The following is a 24,666-nucleotide window of genomic DNA, read 5'->3' on the forward strand; positions in this document are numbered from 1 at the left end:
GATCGCTGCTTACTACAAGCTAAGTTGGTACGACTTCTAACGACGCTCTTTTGTCTTAGAAGTCGACCACGTTGTTGTATTGACTTGGAGATTCCTGTGTGGTGAGACGTGTTATAAGACTGAAATATATTGGAGAAAACGAATATAAGTGAATCGTTATTTTATAAACCCAAAACCTTATTAAATAACAATCAAAGCCATGTGTCCTGGGTTTTGGTTATGGTGTATGCAAATTCGTCAGGCGGTAAGTTTGCCAAGCTTAAAGCTTTCTCTATTAGTTTCTTCTGTGTGGTGTATCTTTGCGTCAGTGTATAATGCATCATGGTATAATGTTTTCATTTCTCGAGTTTATCAGAAATAGGAATATCCTTTTATAGAAAAAGAAAATTTTATATTTATATATATTATATTTTTTTTCTTTCCTTTTTTTTCTTCTTTTTTTTCTTCTTCCCCTTTTTCTTTTTTTTTTGTTTTTTTTATTGTTAAAACCTTTGTTTTATTTTAGGTTTTACGTACTTGTTATCAGTGAAAATAAATATTATGAATACTACTTGGATTGGAATTATATACATATATGCGTACAAAATCCATTTCTACATGTTAGATATAATAATATAACAATACTACGTAGATTAATACATAATAAAATATCCTTTTACTCCGGTTATATTTATTACTAACTCTCAATTAATCTATCTTAATTATTTTCTAACCACTTTCTATATTTATCAGCTATTTTATTTCTTCTTGTTAATCTGCGAAATCCATGCATGTACACTTCCTTGTATGGTGATTGATTGTTCACGAGGTAAGTTGCACTTTCACTGTTTTCGTTATTCGATGAACTAACACGTTTTACATTCAAACAGTAATTCGAACACTCGTAATAAACTTCTTTTCTTTTTCCAAGTTTCCGCTATCTGTGTCATTCGACGAACAGTGCCACGCCTCCACAGCACCGTTATAACATTTAGCTATGCTGCTCTTTGCATTAAGGCAATTGAAGTTAATTCGTTCGTTTATTTTCAGCTGGTACATGGTGTTCCGCAAGCAGGGAGCCATAACCTATTTTGCATGTAGACCTTCTTGTATGATGATTACTTGTTTACAAGGTAACTTTCACATCCCCTCTTTTAATTATTTATTGAATCGACATGTTGTATATTCAAACAATAATTGGAGAACACATAATAATTTTCCCTTTTTCTTTTTAGGTTTTTGCTATCTGTATTATTGGACGAACAGTATTACACCTCCTTTTGATTTATCCATAATATAGTTATAACATTTAGTAACCTTGTATTTTGCACCGAGACAATTGAAACTAATTTATTCACTTATTTTAGGTAGCTGTCATACATTGTGTTCCATGAACAATGATCCATAACCTATACTTCCACGTACACTTTCTTGTATGTTGATCACTTGTTCACAAGGTAACTTTCACTTTCACTAGTTAATTGTTCATTGAGTTAACACGTTTTATATTTAAGCAATAATTGAAACACGTATAATAATTTTCCTTTTTCCTTTTAGGTGTTCGATATCTGTATTATTCGACGAACAGCACTATAACATATACTACCGCACTACGTTGCCCACTGAAACCGCTTTATTCGTTGCTTATTTCGATTATGCGCTAGTTTTAACTTGTTTAAATGCACCGTTCGCGGAATCCCTTTTACTTCGATCTTGACGTTTTGGTTCTGCAAGATTTCTAGCACTTTGTATGGTCCAGTATATTGATCGGAGAATTTTCCTTTACTGGGTTCTTTTAGTAAATATATCGAATCTCCTATTTTAAAATCTTGGGGGTTGATTCGTCGGTCGTAATATTCTTTTGATCTTAGTTTGGATTTTATCAAATTTTCTCTTGCCATTCGTTGTACGGTGTTAATTTTATCGAACAGATCTTCGAGATATTCTGCGTAAGTTGGTTCCATGTTCTCTTCGATTATTACTTCACCAGTAGGTTCTCTGGCTAGATGTCCAAAAACTAATTCGTGCGGGGAGAATTTCGTTCCTTCGTGTACAGAGGTATTATAGGAAAACATAGCTAATTCTACCCATTCGTCCCAATTTTTGGAATTTTCAATGTATAATTTGAGATATTCTATCAGCACGTGGTGAGATCTTTCGATTGAACCGTTACTTTGTGGATGATATGCCGTCGTGGTATATTGTTTGATGCGGAATCTCTTTGCTACTTTCTTCATTAGTGAGGATGTAAAGTTCGTTCCTTGATCAGTGAGAATAGCTCTCGAACGCTTTACCTGGTGTGTCTGTAAGTACCATTGGTTGCTTTGCTTTTATTCTTGTGAGTTTCTTCAATTGACATTCCTTACATGTTCTTACGTAATCTTGAATTTCCTTTTTCATATTTTCCCAATAGTAATGTTGTCGTATTCTTTGATAAGTTTTTGTTATTCCTTTGTGTCCTGCTACGCTTGATTCATGTTTTTCTCGTATTATGTTGTTCCGCGCTTCCACAGATGGGGTAATTACTTCCCCAGTGCAAATGGTGATGGTTAAGGTTTTTTCCATAAATATTTCCTTTAATTTTCTGATTGTATATCGCCAGGGTATTTCCTCCAAGTTTCCTTTGCTAATGCTGAACGAAGTTAACTGTTTTTCATTTACTGCGTCTAATAGAGATCTTAGCGAGTTTAATAAATTTTCTGGTGTTATTGGAATATTTCTATTTTCCTTTATCGGTAGGAATACAATGTATTTTCCAGAATCGTAATTCAATCTTGCTTTTTCTAACATTAAATCTTCATAACGAGGTAATTTTCCCGTTTCCTTCATTTCTAAGGCTCCTTTATCTATCGGATTGCCATGTATATCTATAAATACTACTTTATGGTCATTTACTCTCGCAATTGAGTCTCGGGTTTCTGAAATTCTTAGTTCCGCAATTATCGTAGGTCTCGTGTCCTTTTCTCGTTGTTGAATTAGTTCTGGAATTACAGTGGAGGTCTCTTTTTCGCTTGTTGTATCCGTGCCTTCTTTTTCTCGATTGGTTATTTCTCTATCTGTACTTACATCGATTTCTGCTAATGCTTGGTCTAAATATTTTATGGAGGTTTCTTCTATTGTAAAATGTTTTCGGGTAAAACCCTTTCCTTGATTTTTAGAATCACTGGATTGAGGCAAGACGTGTGGTTTAGCTTCGAATATGGGAGAGTCTTCGGTTGACGTATCTATTTCGAATCTTTTTGAGACAGGATAGCGAATCGGTGAGACTTCCTCTCTCTTTCTGATTGGTAAACAAACTTCCGGAGGGTTCCTAGATAATGCGTCTGCGTTTGCGTTCGCCCTGCCTTCTTTGTATACAATATCAAATTCGAAGTCCGATAACTTTAATTTCCATTTCCAAATTCTTGAAGTAGGATCTTTGATAGAATGCATCCACACTAAAGGTTTATGATCGGTTACGATGGTAAATTCGCACTTATCAGGTTGTAATCGTAATTTAGCTTTCCTCAGTCTTTCCATTAATTTATTAAATTTAATTTCGTGTTCTTGGAGAGACGTGGAATAAATCACTATGTCATCCAGATAGACGAATAGTTCTATTCCTTGCAGACCAGATAATATTCAATTCATCAAACGTTGAAATGTTGCTGGGGCATCTTCTAATCCAAAGGGCATTCTTTTGAATTGAAAATGCCCGTATGGTGTCGAAAATGCAGTTTTGTGGGCATCTTCCTGTGACATACGGATCTGGCGAAAGCCCGATGCCAAGTCAAACGTGGAAAAATATTTTGCACTTCCTAATTGATCCAATATTTCTGTAATGTTGGGTAGTGGGAAGGCATCGCCAATCGTTTTATCGTTCAATTTTCTATAATCGATGACTAATCTCCAGCGCTTATTTCCTTGCGAATCGGGTTTTTGGGCACAATCCATAACGGGGAGTTATATGGAGATATTGATGGTTCCACTACGTCCGTATCTAGTAGTTCTTGGACCTGTCGATTTATTTCTTCTCGATGTATTGGTGGATATCGATACTGTTTAGTATTGATGGGTATATTATCCGTTGTAATTATCCTATGTTCCAGAACTTCGGTTGCTTCCAATGTATCTCCTGGAATATGAAACCTATCTTGATTATTACGAATCAATTTTTTAGCATTTTCCTTTTCTTCTTCGTTCAAATGTTCGAGTCGTAGTAACTCATTTATTTTATCGTATCTACTTTCCTCCGATCTTAGAACTGTATTGCACGCTGTCCTAGGAAGCGGGGGGCGGGGGGGGGGGGGATTTTCAAATTCTTTAATTACCATCGTTGGTGTTGTAAATACGTAATCTCTCGAAGTAGTATTTATTACTCTTATGTAACCTTTTCCTTTATGATTCCTCACAACTGCATTACCAAAATAGATTCCCTTGTTCGGCTCGATTCTTGGAATAAATCCCTCTTTTATCTCTGGATTAGCGATATTAATCGAACACGTTATTGTACTTCGCTTCGGTATAATTATTTTTTCTTTAGTATCGAAGGGAATATAAATATTTCCCCATCTGATATGTTTTCCCTCATAATCTAAACGAGCCTTACAACCTGCAAAAAATTCGGATCCTAGGATTCCGTCTTGATCGATTAGCAATGAATCATCGACTACATGAAAAACAACCGGATGGCCCGCAACCTGTATTACCGTCTGCCCTAAGAAGACCAGGCTCGTTGCCGTAATTCCTCGCACTTCGATTGATTCCTTTTCGTCGATGATGGCTGAATCGAGTATAGCAGGTTTCTTGATAATGTTGATTTCCGATCCAGAGTCTAATAATAAACTCGTCTTAGTCTTTAGATCTGGGGAAACTATTCGTGCAGTTGGGGTCGTTGGGGAATCGTTAAATTTTATTGAAATAATTCGGAGAGGTCGCCTTCCGAATCTGAATTCAACTCCTGATGATTTTCCTTCGCCGGTTGCTTGTGCTTCACTCGTTTCCTTTTGCCTTGAGATTCTGGATTCTCTGTCTGTGACCTCGTTTGGTTGTGGGATGACTCCCCCACAATATTTAGTGGTTGTTCGTTCGATCTTATGGTCGGCATTGCGTTCGCTCTGTCTCTCGTTATGGGTGGTGGAGTCGATCTCGCGGGGGTCGCTGTCCTTGTTGTGTTTGTTGCCGTCGGCGCCGGTCGCCTGGTTGCCGCCTGTATACTCTTGGGCGATTCGGCGTATCGTTCCTTCGTGGCTCGCCCCATTCTCCCGAAGGACGTGTTTGGTTTCCCGATGGTCTCGAAGCATAGGGTACGATTAATCCGGCATCTACTCGGGCTTTAAATTTGTAACAGTCTTTCACTAGATGCCCGGGTTTTTTGCAATAGTTACACGTGATATTTTGTCTTGTAGAATTCAAAAAATTCTGCGATGGAGGTAGCGATCTTCGATCTTGGCGGTTGTTCCTGATATTGTTGTTAGTGCTCGAAGGATGTGCGTTGTCGCGTCTGTAATAGTTCGAGGGTGTCGGTCGCTGGGGTCGCGTTCTATCGGTTATTTGTTTCAATTCGTGTGTTGCTTTGACGGCTTGACGATACGCATCTTCTAAAGTATGGTACCCTGCTATTTTTACTCGCACATATACCTCGTTCGGAAGTCCTTTAACGAAAGCTTCTTTCGTTTCCCAATCTATAGTATCTTGGATATCGGGGGATATGATGCCGTAGTCGCCTCTTTCTCCGTCCATTATTGCCAATCTAAGATTTCTAACGCGATCCATATAATGTAATATGTCTTCCCCGGGTCGTTGAAATATCGTTCCTAATTCCCCTTTATATTCGTTAAGAGATTTCTTTGGGCCGAATAGATCCTTTAATTTGTTTCCGAAATCGTTTAGACTCATTAATTCTGTGTCTTCGATGGCGAGGAGCGCGTGTCCACGGAGCTTATTTACTAACAATTTTACCAATTGAGGTTCTTGATATCTGGGAATCATATTTCGCGCGCGCTCACAAGCTCTTAAAAAGTGGAATACCGATGGTCGATATCCGTCAAACACTGGCACCGATTCGATCGCATCTTTTAGCTTAATTGGCTGGGTATGTCCACACGGCTGGACCGTCTCTTGTTGCGTTGTCGGCGGCGATACGGGTGTTTTAGGTTCTTGTTCTGTTTTAAGTTCGAATAAGCCGCTTTGTAATTCGGCGAGTTTTGCACTCATATCGCGAAAGTTCGCATCCCATGCTTTAAGCTTTTCCGACAATGTCAAAACCATTTCTTCGTCCAACGATTCCACTACACTCGCCATTGTTTCTTAAATATTTGTTAAATATATATATTAATCAAGATAGACTAACTAAATATTAACGACAAGACATGACTGAACTCGGTGCAAAGGAATAAAGTTATGCTACACGAAATAACTGGTAACACAATACACAAAACATTAACTAAATTAAACGAGACTTACATAAATGCAAGTCACGTATAATCGAAACAATGACTATTGAAATTCGGTAACAATACAATCCATGCTATCGCATTAAAGTAGCACACGGTATTGACACACACAATATCATGAAACATAAAACAATATTACAAAACACTACTAAATAAAATTATGGTGATTAACAATTAATTAGTTATTTCAACAACACGTTACTGTTGACATTAAACCAACGCCATACCAAAGAGACACGCGAGCGACCATGTTGAAAAATTCGTCGCGCGCACATACAAATAACAGCCAATGCAATACAATACAGCATCATAATAGCAATGTTAGGTACTAATAAAAAAAAAAACAGAAAAAGGGGGAGAGAGTTAAGGAAGATATATATAATAAATAACAACTAACATAATTATAACATATTATATATATTATATTATATACAGGGATACAGTATTCGTACAAAGGAACAGATCCAAACGAAAATTATATATATAAAAAAAATAAATAATATATATATGTAATATCGTGATATAATATATTTACAAGGAATGGATGATACAGATGTTAATCGGACAGAAAAAGACGATTGTTGTTCAACCTGAACTATTCACACCAAACGTACAGAATACAGCACAACTAAATAATTAGATAACGACTCGACTTTCACAAAATGCAATCAACACTCTCTCGGCAACGCCACTCGCAAACTCTGTTTGTTGATTCCTTTTTTCCCGTCCCTTGGCAACCGCTCGTGGCCAAGATCACGTAGGTCTCCTCTTTCCAAAACTACGCGATCAAAAACTAACGCCTCGGCTCTCGCGACATTCCACGCGGTTCACCCGCCAACTCCCAGGCCTCTCACTCACGATACTACATATATACATTAACTATTTTTATATGTGTGTACAGAACTGATGGCGAACTCATCAACCACTTTTTGAACGACGGATGGAAGAACATGAATAGCAATCCACACAGTGGAACTGTAAAGTATTTGTACGCCACTCACGAAACCAAACACTGATGATATCTACCTGTAAACAAACAACATTTATAACTATGCATATAATTTTCACTTATGTTCACCACTATATATATATACACGCATGTTGTAAAGTAGGCGATATTTGTAACATTCAGTTCCATTGATAATGCAAGTGACTCATAAAAATAAGCCGTCATATTTACCATTGCACGCGCATATATGTATATATACTCGAAAACAAGGTACATTTGTGATATTTATTCCTATTGATGATATATACTTATATATTTATAACAATAAAACAAATCTCATTTATACTACTTACCAATACGTACGCATATATGTATATAATTACAATCCAAGTAGTATTTATAATATTTATTTTCACTGATAACAAGTACGTAAAACCTAAAATAAAACAAAGGTTTTAACAATAAAAAAAAACAAAAAAAAAAGAAAAAGGGGAAGAAGAAAAAAGGAAAGAAAAAAAATATAACATTGTTAGGGAAGTGATACATTTACTGTAAGTGTACATTTACTGAGTGTGTGTGTAAGGGCCAGAGGGCGTCAAGGTCTTAGTGGTGACAAAAGACTGTTGCCAGATGTTAGAAGAATCTAGGATAGTCGGTTGGCGACCAGCGTGCGTGCAAGACGTTCTTCAGAGAGTAATATAGATGTATAACTGTTGTGTGGGAAATGTAGGCAATAATTTGTATTCCCATATCCTCGAATTTCCTTAACAAATATATATAAATATAAAATTTTCTTTTTCTATAAAAGGTTATTCCTATTTCTGATAAACTCGAGAAATGAAAACATTATACCATGATACACTGACACAAAGATACACCACACAGAAGAAACTAATAGAGAACGCTTTAAGCTTGGCAAACTTACCGCCCGACGAATTTGCATACACCATAACCAAAACCCAGGACACATGGCTTTGATCGCAGGAGAAGCGGTCCATATAGTCAAATGCATTCCGGTACAAGTAAAGGTACGACATACAACAAAATGCTACTCGGAACTACCCGTTTGGCAAAGGAATCGCACCACAGGAACTCCGCCCGGACGTGCGCCAAACGTGGCGATATTCAGCACCATCGTCGTTGGCCACGAGCGGAATGTATACCCAAAAGACCTCGATGCACTACGGGACCACGTCATGTTCCCGGCAGAAAATCTGCAGTCTTGAACGCATTGGCCAGAGGAGCAACAGGAAAAACAATCGTCCCTGGAACAGTAAACATCCTGGGAATGATGGACAAAACACATTAACGACAATAGCGAAAAATACCGTATCAAGCTTATGGACTGGTTTTATGGAATTTGGAACTGTCAGTGCAGCAATATTTGGAATACTCGCAATATTTAAACTAATCAAGACAATAATATATATAGCCGCACACGGATACCAGTTACGTGAAACTTACGAATGCGGAATCGCCCTATTAGGAGCAATATGCGGCTCAGTCACCCACCCGCTACTATACCACAAAAGAAGACGAAATATCGATGATCAAACAGCACAACCTCAAGGGATATCGATAACACCGGTAGTCACTCAACTACCAACGACATCTACGTCCGCCTTGAGCGAACTCAGAGATACCATCAGTCAAATTTCCTTTGGAAATTTGAACTCCAAGGGCGGGGATGTCACGTCCCGCGCTCCGCACGCGCCGTAACAAGGACAAGAAAACCATTCTATACAAAACACGCGAATAAGGATTTGAATGCACAAACGAACACACGGCACTACGAAACGAAAGGAAGGATTAACAAAACGAGGGCGATTAACGGATCCAACCAATAAACAAAATACATATACACACAATTCTAAATAAACCAGGAAATAAGAATAACTACAAAAGGGGAAAATAATTGAAACGCCAGGAATATATATATATATAAATATATTTCAATCAATCAATTTGGAGAGTTACATATAAGTATAAACATATATGCCGAACATGTAATAACCTAGTAAATATTAGAGACAGTGCTTCCAATACTATGCAATAAATACAATATTATCAATTTATGAAATATAAGTATACATGAAGTCAAAAACTAATAGTTTAACGAATACATAAAACATACAATATTGTATTATTAAAGAAATGAAGGTTACATTGTCAGAAATATATATATGTGTGCGAATTCTATCAAACCGATAATCTAAGATACATACTTAAAACTAGCCTACATTCCGGTAAAGAATTATAAAATAAGAACTATATTACGGAACATGCATGTCTATATATAAATATATAAATTATATTCTAAACTAAACTACTATTAATGTATGCGCATTCTACATTATTGATTCAAATCGATAATCTAAGATACATACTTAAAACTAGCCTACATTCCGGTAAAGGATAAATAAATAGTTGACATTTCATTTCGTATGAATACTACTCTGCCAGGAGAAATATGCATATGAATACGTATATATATATATGTCGGGTTAACATTAGGATTTAAGGCGCGTAACGATTCTTCGTTTGAATTAGCCATTGTTTTACAAAACAGAGAATATATTTACACGAATAAACAAGATTTTACAAATATTATGAATAATGAATTTTGTAAATGATATGATTGATTAACAAATGATAAATTAAACTATTAATTAGATTAAAGAATAATAAGTTTTATCGAACAATAAAAGAAACGAATAATATATCTTACGATTTACTAATTTTAACGAATAATGAAAATTAACGATTGATAAATTTACAAATATTGAATTTAATTTACGCTATAAACAATGATCCGGGGTTCAAACGAATCCACGGTCAACGGGAAAACTTTAAACAATTTTTATAACACAAAAAAAATACGTTTGCTGAATCACTCAGAAAAAAAATTACTCGATGTATCACTTTCCAAGGCGATCACACGAATGCCTCTCTGATTCAAATCTTTTTCGTAATCCGACTGCATTTGTTTGTTATATTCTCGCTGGAAACATCGAGAAGGTTCCAATCGTTGTTGCTAGGCAATATCTGTCAGAAGTTTGTTATATACTCCTTGGAAACATCGAGAAAGATCCAAACGCCGTTGCTAGGCAGTTTCTGTCTGGAGATTGATTCCTCATACAACGTGTGTCCCATTATATCGACATCTCTAAAGTACAATTCTATGTGATTTCTAGGGAGAACAATACAACCGATCCACACCTTCGTCAGGCAAAACGTTTATCCCGTGACCGTGGCTACGTTCAGCGACCAGTTGTCACCTCGAACCCACTTTCGCTTTTCACAAATGTCAAACAATTACAGATGACAATTACTTAATTACAGTTATGATAAGATCTGGGCTAAAGCATTAAAAGGCTTCCTCAAAATTGCATAGGGAAGGCTCCGGTTTTCATTTCATCTCCGACACGGCCATACTGACTATCACACGTCCTCGTGTGCAGCTAAAATACAGAGTTTTAACATTAGACTCGGTGTAACTGATATTATTTACCATTCGATTAGATGTTCCAAATAAGTCAAGGGTCCAATTCAGCAACAAAGCTCTGTTCAAAAATTTGACAAGCAAGGAAATGAAAAAGAACTCAAATTAGTGTTATAGTTTGTATTCAAAGTACCAGTTGCACTCCGTAAATCACCAGTCAGACCGCAATGACACGACAGATCATTTTCGACTCCACACAAAGATCTCAGTTTGTTGAATCACATAACCACGTTGGATGCATAACAATAAGCACAAGACACCAGTGAGGATATTATAGAAAGCACAGGGCACCAGTGAGGATATTATAATAAGCGCAGGGCACCAGTGAGGATATTATAGAAAGCGCAGGGCACCAGTGAGGATATTATAGAAGCGCAGGGCACCAGTGAGGATATTATAAAAATACAAGCACTACACTGGGAGTGTTATAAAAGGCGCATACACTACACTGGCAGAATTATAAAAGGCGCACACACTACACTGGGAGAATTATAAAAGGCGCATACACTACACTGGGAGTATTATAAAAGGCACATACACTACACTGGGTATATTACTATGACCACAATGCGGCGTTAATGATTCCCAGATATCAATGTGCTCGCATCGTTATTATCACCGTCGCTGTCATCACCGCAGACATCCAACTCAGCAGGAATACAACCATCTGGCATCTTTCTCAACTTGTCGTGTCTATCCTTATATGACCGTTTGCCATCTAGAGTTTTTAAAATATATCTATCCCCTTCTAAAACTTCCGTTATCACGAAGGGACCCTTGAATTTCAGATCTAGCTTCGTTTGGTTTCTCTCCTCGTTCTTACGTAACACAAAGTCACCGAGATTAAACCTAACTATCTTCGCTTTCATTTTGTCAAACCGGTCTTTATCATAACTGGCGCAAGTCTCTATGTTCCGTATCGCTTGTTGCCTTACATTGAAGATGTCTACTTCCTTTTCCTCAATATTATCAGGCAACAATAAACCGTAGGGCCTAGCTGCCTTCCCAATTAATAATTCCAGAGGACTTGATTTGGTTACACGATTGGTAGTGCAATTCAAGGCCAGTTGTATCTCCCCAATCGCGTCTTGCCAAGATCGCCCGGTCGTTTCCACCGTCGTTAACATATTTTTCAGCGTACTCATAACACGCTCTACCTGTCCATTGGCCCTACTCGCACCAGTTGCTATTAAGTGAAGTCTAATATGTCTATTCTGGCAGAAATTTTGGAAATCTTTACCCGTAAAACACCTTCCTTGGTCTGCTATTACCCGACAGGGATTGCCGAATAAAAATATAGCGGACTTAAGTGCTATAATGGTATTAAAGGAATCTAATTTACGAGTATGATACAGGTATACAAATTTCGTGAAAGCATCAACTAAAACAATGATATACTCTTTCGAGTCACTCTTACCAATTTTTTTTTAATTTACCCGTTATATCCATGTGTACCGTATGCCAGGGTATGCTGGTCTTAGGTATGGGATGTAGTTCAGCTTGTACTTTACCTGAACTAGCCTTCGAAACTCGACAAGCATGACAGTTCTCAACGAATTTGCGAACATATTTCGCAATTCCTTCAAACCAGTAATACTCGTATAGTTTCTCAAGCGTTTTATCCCAACCTAAGTGCATAATGGACTGATGCACATGATTAATGACGGACCACCTGAAACCACTTGGGACAATGGGCAAGCAAAGAGTTCTACCTTTTCTCTGTATTTTCCGATGGAGTGTACCAGACCGTAATTCATACGTATTCGCAATATCTTCCGCGAGCTCCTCATTTTGCAACTTACGGACGATCTCAGAGATTTGTGGGTCGCGACGTTGTTCTGCTAACAACCAATCATCGGAGATTTCAGATAGATTGATTTCTTTCTCTACAATTTTGTTGATCGTACGGTGATCCAGATCTACGGGATTTCTCGAAAAGAAATCTACATGAGCCATTCGTTTGCCTTCCCGATACATAATGTCAAAGGTAAAAGTTTGCAGGTAAGCCCACCATCTGTAAACCCTGTCATTTAAATGTACCTTGTCACTGGATGCCTTCAGAGAATTACAATCAGTGACAACAAGAAATTCCCGACCGTGCAGATAGTGACGAAAATGCTTGATGGCGTTTACCACTGCCAGCGTTTCTAACTCATAAGAATGATATCTAGATTCCGCAGGGCTAGTCCGCTTGCTATAATACTCAACTACTCTATTTTTACCTTCGACCCTATGCATTAGGATAGCCCCAAATCCTTCGGAACTAGCATCCGTATGTAGTTCTATTGGATATTTGGGGTCAAAAATCATTAGCACCGGCTCATTGGTCAGAATAGAAATTACTTTTTGCCTAATTTTTTCATGTTTATCCGTCCAATTTATGTTCTTGCTACCGGAAGTGAGAGCATACAAAGATTTCATTACCTGTGAGAATTTAGGAACAAATTTTCGAAAGTAAGAAGCTAAACCAATGAATTGCCGGAGCTGTGTAACAGTCGTTGGTGCGGGCAAAGAGCTCAAGGCTTGTACTTTACCTGGGTTTGGTCGGACTTCTCCGTTATGAATCACATAACCCAGATAAAGTACTGACGTCTTCAAGAAAGAACATTTAGAAAAGTTGAAAGAGAATCCGGCGTTTACGAGGGTATCTAGGACGGTGTTTAATCTTTCTAACGCCTGATCTATCGTATCGGCAATAATTAAAACATCATCCAAATAAACGACAACATATGAATAAGCAAGATCACCTAAGGCATTGAAAATGGCCCTCTGAAAAACAGACGGTGCATTCTTCAATCCAAACGGCATCGTCATGTATTCATATTGACCATCAGGAGTAACGAACGCGGTATATTCAGTCGAATTCGGGTGAATAGGAATTTGATGAAACCCGCTGGCCATATCCAGGCTTATAAAGTATTTCGCCCCTCTCAGTCTCGCGATCTGATCAGCTATGAGAGGAAGAGGGTACCGATCCGCGACGGTGTTTTTATTTAATGCTCGGTAATCTACACATAATCTATCTGAACCGTTCTTTTTTTTAACAAGTAATAAAGGGCTTGCGAATGGTGAATTACTCGGTCTTATGATTTTTGCTCGGATCAGTTCACCTATCCTCTCTCGAACTATTCCCCGCTCCTCCTCACTGAGTCTATAAGGACTTCGTTGCACGGTAACGTTGGGATCAATTAAACGAATTTCTAATTGACCCGTATTTACACGATTCCGCGGAAAACCCGTAATAAATGACTCTCTGTATTTCTCGAGAACAGAAATCAATCGATCTTTATCGTTACCAACTACATCAGTGTCGACCTCATTAATGTTGATCACATCTTCCGCGACTCTGCTACAAGCGTTAACTATTTTTGTCTTACAAATATCGACACTGTTTCGTGTAACATTCACGTCAAAACCTTGGCTCAAAATTTCACGACCAATCATGATATCGTATTTTAAGTAATTATCAGAAAGGGCATGAAAAGTTATCTCCAATGTAAAACCGTTAATACATACAGTGGATAAAATCTGAGATGTACTGTTAACACAAGTATTCCCTATGCCTCGCATTATTACTACATCAGTCGTTCGTTTGCCAGAAAATTTCGAAGCTACGGATTCTTTGATTAATGAGCATTCGGCTCTGGAATCGAAATAAAATGGGTACGACTCACCCAGATGACTTAATTTACCAGCTGGAGGCTCTACCACACAGGAGTCGACTCGACGTTCATTCTTGAAGCCGGATTTTCTGTTCTGCAGTTGTGGACAATCAGGTGCGATATGACCCTCCGCACGACACTTGAAGCAAACCACCTTGGACGATGAAGCTGGACGGTTTCTTTCCTGGTGTTGTGTATCCTTTGTATCCTTTGTATCCTTCCGCTGTTCACTACGCATCCTCTTGCGACACTCCGTTATTTTGTGTCCAAGAGTACCACAATAATGACACTTCACCCGGTAATGCGATAACTTGCGTCGTTTAACTTCAGGTTCCTCCGATGTATTTCCTAACAAGGTTGCCGGCAGATCGTTGTAAGGATAAGCTCTCATTTCATCATAAAATTGTTCCTCCGACCTGATATTATTTGCGAGCGTTAATCGATGAAAGCGTTGATCTTGTGAGTTTAGCATATAAAGAGTTAAGGCATTGAGTACTTCGGGCATCGTTAGATCTTGCATCTTGATCTGCAGCATGGAACGGAGGCGACTACCGTAAGCTCCTAGAGTTTCGGTCTCCGTCGGTCGTTCTCTGGACATCCTTATTACTGCCGTGGCGGCTGTCTCTCTGCCACCAAAACGCGAAAGGAATTGTTCCTTAAACGTTGGCCAGGAAAGTTTTCCACCGCGCACTATTTGTGAAAGCCAATGTGCAGCAGATCCCTTTAGGGCACGATTTAAAGCAGAAAGTAACACACTATCTTGCATCGGATAGTCTTTCAAAATCACATCTGTGTATGAGCACCACGCGAATGGATCAGCGCCCGTGCCTTCAGGATCAAAACGTGACAACGTTACATCCTTAGGTTCCATACTCGACTTTTGCTCCCTAGGCTGAGTCATCTGGTTCATGACTTTCATGAGTTGTTCCAAAGTGACACTTGGGCTTGATCCCACTTCTGATGTCGGGTTAACATTAGGATTTAAGGCGCGTAACGATTCTTCGTTTGAATTAGCCATTGTTTTACAAAACAGAGAATATATTTACACGAATAAACAAGGTTTTACAAATATTATGAATAATGAATTTTGTAAATGATATGATTGATTAACAAATGATAAATTAAATTATTAATTAGATTAAAGAATAATAAGTTTTATCGAACAATAAAAGAAACGAATAATATATCTTACGATTTACTAATTTTAACGAATAATGAAAATTAACGATTGATAAATTTACAAATATTGAATTTAATTTACGCTATAAACAATGATCCGGGGTTCAAACGAATCCACGGTCAACGGGAAAACTTTAAACAATTTTTATAACACAAAAAAAATACGTTTGCTGAATCACTCAGAAAAAAAATTACTCGATGTATCACTTTCCAAGGCGATCACACGAATGCCTCTCTGATTCAAATCTTTTTCGTAATCCGACTGCATTTGTTTGTTATATTCTCGCTGGAAACATCGAGAAGGTTCCAATCGTTGTTGCTAGGCAATATCTGTCAGAAGTTTGTTATATACTCCTTGGAAACATCGAGAAAGATCCAAACGCCGTTGCTAGGCAGTTTCTGTCTGGAGATTGATTCCTCATACAACGTGTGTCCCATTATATCGACATCTCTAAAGTACAATTCTATGTGATTTCTAGGGAGAACAATACAACCGATCCACACCTTCGTCAGGCAAAACGTTTATCCCGTGACCGTGGCTACGTTCAGCGACCAGTTGTCACCTCGAACCCACTTTCGCTTTTCACAATTGTCAAACAATTACAGATGACAATTACTTAATTACAGTTATGATAAGATCTGGGCTAAAGCATTAAAAGGCTTCCTCAAAATTGCATAGGGAAGGCTCCGGTTTTCATTTCATCTCCGACATATATATATATATATATATATATATATATATATATATATATATATATATATATATATACGTATATTCACACGAACAATACTTTTGTCACTTTAAAACAATATTAATAAATAAATGTTCTAATTGCGGTAGAATAAGGAAAAACGAGCGGCAGACGGAAAATTACTTCGATATCAAGCAAAACTAAAGACCCGTCACTATAACTTTACTGATGACATTTATGAGCAGCCATCTTAGATTTACACGCGTATGGCGACGGGAATATTAGGGATTAATGGAAGTCAGTCGCGAGAAATAAATCATGAAAACACATTGTTAACACTTTTCTTTAATAAAATCTGTGCGCAACTACAAATGTAAAAAATATATATATGTCGGAGATGAAAGAACACCGGAGTCTGTAATTGAACAATTGTAGTTATTCAATCCGATTGTAATTGTTCGAGAGTTGTGATAATGAGCTTGGGCACGAGGCGACAGTCAGTCGCCGAACGCAGCCGCGATTACGGGATGAACGCTTTGTTTAACAAAGGTATGGAGTAATTCTATAGCTCTCCTTAAAAGAAATATTCGTGGCGACACGCTACAGTAAACATTCCAACGGTTTCTGTCCCGTGGCTCGCCTCACGCAGACCCTATTCTTCGAGTAAGATGATTCACGCCCCTAACCCTAATTCTAATGTAAACCCGACATATATATATATATATATATATATATATATATATATATATATATATAATTAATTAAAAAGGGGGAAATATAAAATTAAAAATACATATATTTAACAAACATAAAATAGATATCACATTTAAAATATATATATATATATCATACATAAAAACAAAAGACATTTAAAAGGAAAAAAATAATAATAATAAGGAACCTCTGATGGAAATGCCTCCGCAAACATTGTTCGAACGTCGATCACCGAAACCTAGGGAAACAACAAGAAAGGGAAAAACATCAAAATCGCAAAAACAATCATAAGCGTACCCCCAGCGGACCACCACCCCGTGGGGAATGGCATAAATAAGCAAAGCAACGTAGAGCAGGGCTCATTATTATTCCGGTGAACATTCTTATTACGTCCATTGCTCATTATTATTCTGGTTGTTACGCCGCGCGACTCTCTGCCTGGCCCAGGTCACACACCGCGGGCCAGACGGACACCAGAGGTCCGCTCTTCCGCACGGCGTACCCTCATTAGCCTTAAGCACCGTCCATAAATCATAGATTTACGAGAAAAGGTCCTTTAAACAAAACAAACATCTGGTCCCGAGGAGTTTGTAAACACTATTGTCTACCACGGCAGGACAAGGGAAAGTTGGTTTTTCTCACGCACGCTGCAACTTTCCTCCCACTAACCACTTTCTCTCGAGGGCAGTTAAGACCCTTTGTTTAACCAATTAAAAACGAAGCCTATTCCCTCACTCTCCTAAATAACATCGGCTCCAACAAATCCGATGGTCCCGTGCGCTAGACACACCGATCCTTAGCCTTCCTCCGAGACAGCATCGTCTCCCAAGAGGCACTGATTTCACATCCTTCGAACGGTCAACATCCTTCGAGCGGGTATACACACCCGCAGATCAGTCACTCACTCATCTCGTACATACGCACCAGTGTAACTATCCTCGTTATAAGTTGTGGAATAAACGGTGACCTAACTTACTACTGTGTAATATTCAATCAACCACCTCTGTTATCCTACCCGAAACAGGGGAACGACTACTTCGCGGCGTCGATTCACCGAATCGTAGCGAGAATTTACGCCTCTCGCTGACGCGTTTTCCTAGCGACCGCGTCTCTCCGCGATCGGTCGTAACACTGGTGAACATTCTTATTACGTTCATTGCTCATTATTATTCCGGTGAACATTCTTATTACGTTCATTATTCTTCGTTCATTATTCTTTGCTCATTATTATTCTGGTGAACATTCTTATTACATTATTCTTCGTTCATTATTCTTTGCTCATTATTATTCTGGTAAACATTCTTATTACGCTCATTATTCTTCGCTCATTATTATAGTGATCATTGTTATTACCGTTCATTATTCTTTGTTCATTATTATTGCGATCTTCGTTATTACGGTTCATAATTATTTTGTTCACTCTTTGTGTTCATTGTTACTACGTTCGTTATTGCGCTCATCTTTAGAAATTTTGTATAGTATTTTGCGCTTCGGTGTCTTTAGTTTTTCGGTCAAGAAAAGAGAGCCGCGACTAAGTAAAAAGAAAATTTTATCTTTGAACGCGCATTGTAATTGCGGTATTAATCCAGTTAGGATTAAACGCAGGTTTAAGAATCGAAGACCACATGATGGCGTGTTTCATCTTAGCCGGCCTCGTGGCGGACCCAAACTACATGACATATCTTAGGACGGTAAGACTCGATAAGAATCTAACCTCGAGGGTCGTGAAATCCGATCTCCTACTTGAGGAAAGGAGAATGGAAGCGGCCATGGGTCCCTCCGAGAAGAACAGTGCAATGGCGGCTTGCAAACAATCGAAGACCAAGCCCCAACAAAATCAAGATGGCGCTAAGAAAAAGCACAAAAACCCAAAGGATAAAAAATGCTATAAATGTGGAAAACGAGGCCACATATCGTACAACTGCCATGAGGGAAAAGAAGACAAGGAAGAGAAAGACCCAGAAAACAAAGTGGAGAAAGGATCGGAAGATAAACCGAGATCCAAGGGACTTATCTCCACACTGGCTTTATCATCTATCAACCACGTGGAAAGGGACAGGATCAGCTATCTTGACTCGGGAGCCTCAAACCATATGACCCCGGATAGGTATCGGTTCGTGGACTTCGTGCCTGCGACTGGACAGATCCGGATTGGTAAGGGGTACCTGGAAGTCAAGGGAAAAGGCACGATCGTCGTGAAGATGACCAAAGCCTGTGGCGGGTGGAGTCTATCCTTGTCGAACGCCCTGTGGGTGCCTGAATTAGATGTAAATCTAATCTCGATCAGGCAATTGGCAGTGAAAGGCGTCACCACAGTGTGTACGAAGGATGAGGCCGTCGGCACACATGATGATGGGGATGTGGTATTTAACTCAAAGGTAGGAGACAACGTGTACTAGCTAGAGACAATACCACCTGAGAGGCATGTAGCAAACGTTTCCATGGAGAACGATCAAGAAGAACCTGGAAATGATGACGACCACGCCGAGGTTATTGAAGCTAAGGCGTACAAAGGTATCGTGTCATGGCATGAGAGGTTAGGTCATCTACATGGGGACGCGATGAGAAAGATCCCTGTGAGGAACGTGAAGGAGGGCTCTAGGATACATGAGGAACCATGCGGGGTCTGCGTGAAAGGGAAAATGACAAAAGTACCATTTCCGAAGACAGCCCACCACATGTGTCAACGTCCTTTAGAAATAGTTCACAGTGATATTAGTTGCAGAACGCAATGCAAGTCGCTGGGCGGAGGTAATTATTTCGTAACGTTCATAGATGATTTTTCTCGTTTCATGCACGTCAGAATCATCAGTAGGAAGAATGAAGTACTCAAGTGCTTCAAGGAGTACCAGGCGGAGGTGGAGGCTTTACACCAATCCAAGATAAGTGCCCTTCAAACAGATAACGGGGGTGAGTACACAGGAGAAAACTTCGAGAACTACCTGAAGGAGAAAGGCATCTTACACAGGAAAACTGTTCCTAGAAACCCTGAACAAAATGGGGTCTCCGAACGAGCGAACAGAACCCTGGTCGAGATGTCCAGATGTTTACTCATCCAATCTGGACTCCCTGACTATCTGTGGGGGGAGGCTGTGAACACGGCATGCCACATAAGAAACCTATGCCCATCCGCTGCCATCGGAGACAAGATCCCACTGGAATTATGGAAGGGTAAGGGATGTGACCTCCAAGGGGAGATAAACAGACTGAGAGTGTTTGGATGCAGAGTCTGGTATCTAAAGAGTCCAAGCGGAGGAAAATTCGAGAGCAGAGCGGATGAGGGGATATTTGTGGGATATGACAGACAGGTCAAAGGTTATAGAATTTACCTACCGAAGATCCAAAAGGTGATAATATCCTGTCATGTCAGGTTCGAGGAGAACACGTTTCCCTACAAGAGCGCTAAGGCGGAAACGAACCATATAAAGGATAAGTCCTCGGAATGGATATGGGATGTAGAAACCTTTGAACATAGGGGAGAAGCCGGTCAAACTGACGTCGAGACACAGAGTGACGGAGAAAACGACGAAGGGGAAACCGACTACTTTATGGACAGTTTAACGTGTGAGGACAATCCAGTGAATACTGTGAGTGTACCGTTTGTGCCGAGGAGGTCGGCAAGACTACACAAACCAAGAATATGTGATTGTTGTGCTCACACTGCGACTGTTTGCAAAGTTCAAAACGTGTGTGTACCTGTGAATGTGTATGAAGCCCTGAGGGGGCCAGACGCTCAAAAATGGACTGATGCAATAAGGAAGGAACTAGACAATCTAAAAAGTAAAGATGTGTGGGACATTGTGCAAAGACCCTTAAATAAAAACGTTATAGACTGTAAGTGGGTGCTTGTGATAAAGAGAGACCCTGATAGGTATAAGGCTAGGCTAGTAGCTCGGGGATTCTGGCAGAGGCCTGGAGTAGATTATTCAGAAACCTTTAGTCCAATAGTAAAACGCAGAACTCTAAGAATTCTGCTTGCTCTATGTGCGGAAAATGAGTGGGTTTACGAGCACATCGATGTGGAATGTGCGTATCTCAACAGCCCTCTGGACGAGGATATATACATGGAGCAACCAGAACTCTTTAGAGTTCCAGGTAAAGACAGAACTAAATTTGTGTGTAAGCTCAAAAAGAGCCTGTATGGACTGAAGCAAGCTGGAAGAATGTGGTTTAGACACATCAATAGCATTTTAAGAGGTATGAGTCTGAACCCATGCGTGAGTGGTCCATGTGTGTATGTGGATGCGTCTAAAAAATTTATTGTAGCTGTGTATGTGGACGACATCCTTGTGTTTGGGACGAATGAGTGGATTGAGATATTCAAAACTAGGATTAAGGACAAATTAGATGTTAGAATGCTAGGTGTAGACACTCAATTTCTTTCCATCCACCTGAGTAAGCCAAACAGCACCACTGTAGTATTCGATCAATCTGTACAGATAGGTCAAATGCTGGATCTGTTTGACATTACTCGTGAGGTTGGGGTGGTGGGAGTGTCGACACCGCTAGCTAGAGAATGTGAGGCTGGTTTTGATATTGAACGTGATGAGCCTTTCGACAGTAAATTATATGAACAAGCTGTGGGGCACATAATGTATGTAGCTACTGTAAGTCGTCCTGATGTTGCGTGTGCAATAGGGAAACTAAGCCAAAGATGCGCGAATCCGACTGTATCCGATTGGAAAGCAGTGAAGCGGGTATTCAGATATTTACTAAAGACCAAAGACTTGAAGTTAGTATACCAAAGGACCGGGCAACCTCTGAAGGTGTTTTGCGACTCGGATTTTGCGGGTTGTACGGTAGACAGGAAATCCAGGAGCGGGTATGTGTTCATACTCGCTGGTGGTGCGATATCCTGGCTATCCAAAAAACAACCGATTATAGCTCAATCGACGTGCGAAGCGGAATTTGTGGCAATGCAGGAAGCAGCAAGGGAAACAGTGTGGATTTCTTTACTGTTAAAGGAATTGGGTCAACTGTCATATTGCCCTCGCCCCTGCAAGATATTCTGCGATAATATCGGAGCTATTTCATGGTCAAAGGACGAAATAGTTGCTGAGAGTTCTAAGCACGTCCAAGTGCGTTACTTTTACGTTAAGAACTGCGTATCGAGGGGGATACAAGATTATACTTATGTACCTAGTCCTGAGAATGTGGCTGACATTCTCACCAAAGGCCTAAATAAGATTAAGACTCAGCAATTTACCAAAGCTATGGGGCTTGTAGAAACTAGCGATCAAAGGGGAGTGTTGAGAAATGTTAAGTTGGTACGATCGCTGCTTACTACAAGCTAAGTTGGTACGACTTCTAACGACGCTCTTTTGTCTTAGAAGTCGACCACGTTGTTGTATTGACTTGGAGATTCCTGTGTGGTGAGACGTGTTATAAGACTGAAATATATTGGAGAAAACGAATATAAGTGAATCGTTATTTTATAAACCCAAAACCTTATTAAATAACAATCAAAGCCATGTGTCCTGGGTTTTGGTTATGGTGTATGCAAATTCGTCAGGCGGTAAGTTTGCCAAGCTTAAAGCGTTCTCTATTAGTTTCTTCTGTGTGGTGTATCTTTGCGTCAGTGTATCATGGTATAATGTTTTCATTTCTCGAGTTTATCAGAAATAGGAATATCCTTTTATAGAAAAAGAAAATTTTATATTTATATATATTATATTTTTTTTCTTTCCTTTTTTTTCTTCTTTTTTTTTCTTCTTCCCCTTTTTCTTTTTTTTTTGTTTTTTTTTTATTGTTAAAACCTTTGTTTTATTTTAGGTTTTACGTACTTGTTATCAGTGAAAATAAATATTATGAATACTACTTGGATTGGAATTATATACATATATGCGTACAAAATCCATTTCTACATGTTAGATATAATAATATAACAATACTACGTAGATTAATACATAATAAAATATCCTTTTACTCCGGTTATATTTATTACTAACTCTCAATTAATCTATCTTAATTATTTTCTAACCACTTTCTATATTTATCAGCTATTTTATTTCTTCTTGTTAATCTGCGAAATCCATGCATGTACACTTCCTTGTATGGTGATTGATTGTTCACGAGGTAAGTTGCACTTTCACTGTTTTCGTTATTCGTTGAACTAACACGTTTTACATTCAAACAGTAATTGGAACACTCGTAATAAACTTCTTTTCTTTTTCCAAGTTTCCGCTATCTGTGTCATTCGACGAACAGTGCCACGCCTCCACAGCACCGTTATAACATTTAGCTATGCTGCTCTTTGCATTAAGGCAATTGAAGTTAATTCATTTGTTTATTTTCAGCTGGTACATGGTGTTCCGCAAGCAGGGAGCCATAACCTATTTTGCATGTAGACCTTCTTGTATGATGATTACTTGTTTACAAGGTAACTTTCACATCCCCTCTTTTAATTATTTATTGAATCGACATGTTGTATATTCAAACAATAATTGGAGAACACATAATAATTTTCCCTTTTTCTTTTTAGGTTTTCGCTATCTGTATTATTCGACGAACAGTGTTACACCTCCTTTTGATTTATCCATAATATAGTTATAACACTTAGTAACCTTGTATTTTGCACTGAAACAATTGAAACTAATTTATTACTTATTTTAGGTAGCTGTCATACATTGTGTTCCACGAACAACGATCCATAACCTATACTTGCACGTACACTTTCTTGTATGTTGATCACTTGTTCACAAGGTAACTTTCACTTTCACTAGTTAATTGTTCATTGAGTTAACACGTTTTATATTTAAGCAATAATTGAAACACGTATAATAATTTTCCTTTTTCCTTTTAGGTGTTCGATATCTGTATTATTCGACGAACAGCACTATAACATATACTACCGCACTACGTTGCCCACTGAAACCGCTTTATTCGTTGCTTATTTCGATTATGCGCTAGTTTTAACTTGTTTAAATGCACCGTTCGCGGAATCCCTTTTACTTCGATCTTGACGTTTTGGTTCTGCAAGATTTCTAGCACTTTGTATGGTCCAGTATATTGATCGGAGAATTTTCCTTTACTGGGTTCTTTTAGTAAATATATCGAATCTCCTATTTTAAAATCTTGGGGGTTGATTCGTCGGTCGTAATATTCTTTTGATCTTAGTTTGGATTTTATCAAATTTTCTCTTGCCATTCGTTGTACGGTGTTAATTTTATCGAACAGATCTTCGAGATATTCTGCGTAAGTTGGTTCCATGTTCTCTTCGATTATTACTTCACCAGTAGGTTCTCTGGCTAGATGTCCAAAAACTAATTCGTGCGGGGAGAATTTCGTTCCTTCGTGTACAGTGGTATTATAGGAAAACGTAGCTAATTCTACCCATTCGTCCCAATTTTTGGAATTTTCAATGTATAATTTGAGATATTCTATCAGCACGTGGTGAGATCTTTCGATTGAACCGTTACTTTGTGGATGATATGCCGTCGTGGTATATTGTTTGATGCGGAATCTCTTTGCTACTTTCTTCATTAGTGAGGATGTAAAGTTCGTTCCTTGATCAGTGAGAATAGCTCTCGGTGACCCGAAACGACAAATAAATCGC

The 24,666-nt window shown here is 38.7% G+C and overlaps 1 protein-coding gene and 1 long non-coding RNA gene across 2 annotated transcripts; one reads left to right on the forward strand and one right to left on the reverse strand.

The window, feature by feature from the left end:
- Positions 1–1,306: 1,306 nt before the first annotated feature.
- On the forward strand, positions 1,307–24,563 carry LOC143304999 (uncharacterized). The gene is made up of 3 exons (XR_013061675.1): positions 1,307–1,436; positions 23,593–23,813; positions 23,914–24,563. It is a non-coding gene; the product is annotated as an uncharacterized LOC143304999 (long non-coding RNA).
- LOC143304992 (uncharacterized) lies at positions 10,339–14,917 on the reverse strand. The gene is made up of 2 exons (XM_076627545.1): positions 14,539–14,917; positions 10,339–10,823 (listed from the first exon to the last, which is right to left on the reverse strand). Exons 1-2 carry the CDS (start codon positions 14,915–14,917, stop codon positions 10,804–10,806), a joined length of 399 nt encoding a protein of 132 aa, XP_076483660.1. The 3' UTR covers positions 10,339–10,803.
- Positions 24,564–24,666: the final 103 nt, after the last annotated feature.

Source organism: Bombus vancouverensis, unplaced genomic scaffold, assembly GCF_051014615.1.
Source record: "Bombus vancouverensis nearcticus unplaced genomic scaffold, iyBomVanc1_principal scaffold0071, whole genome shotgun sequence".
Lineage (NCBI taxonomy): Eukaryota > Metazoa > Arthropoda > Insecta > Hymenoptera > Apidae > Bombus > Bombus vancouverensis.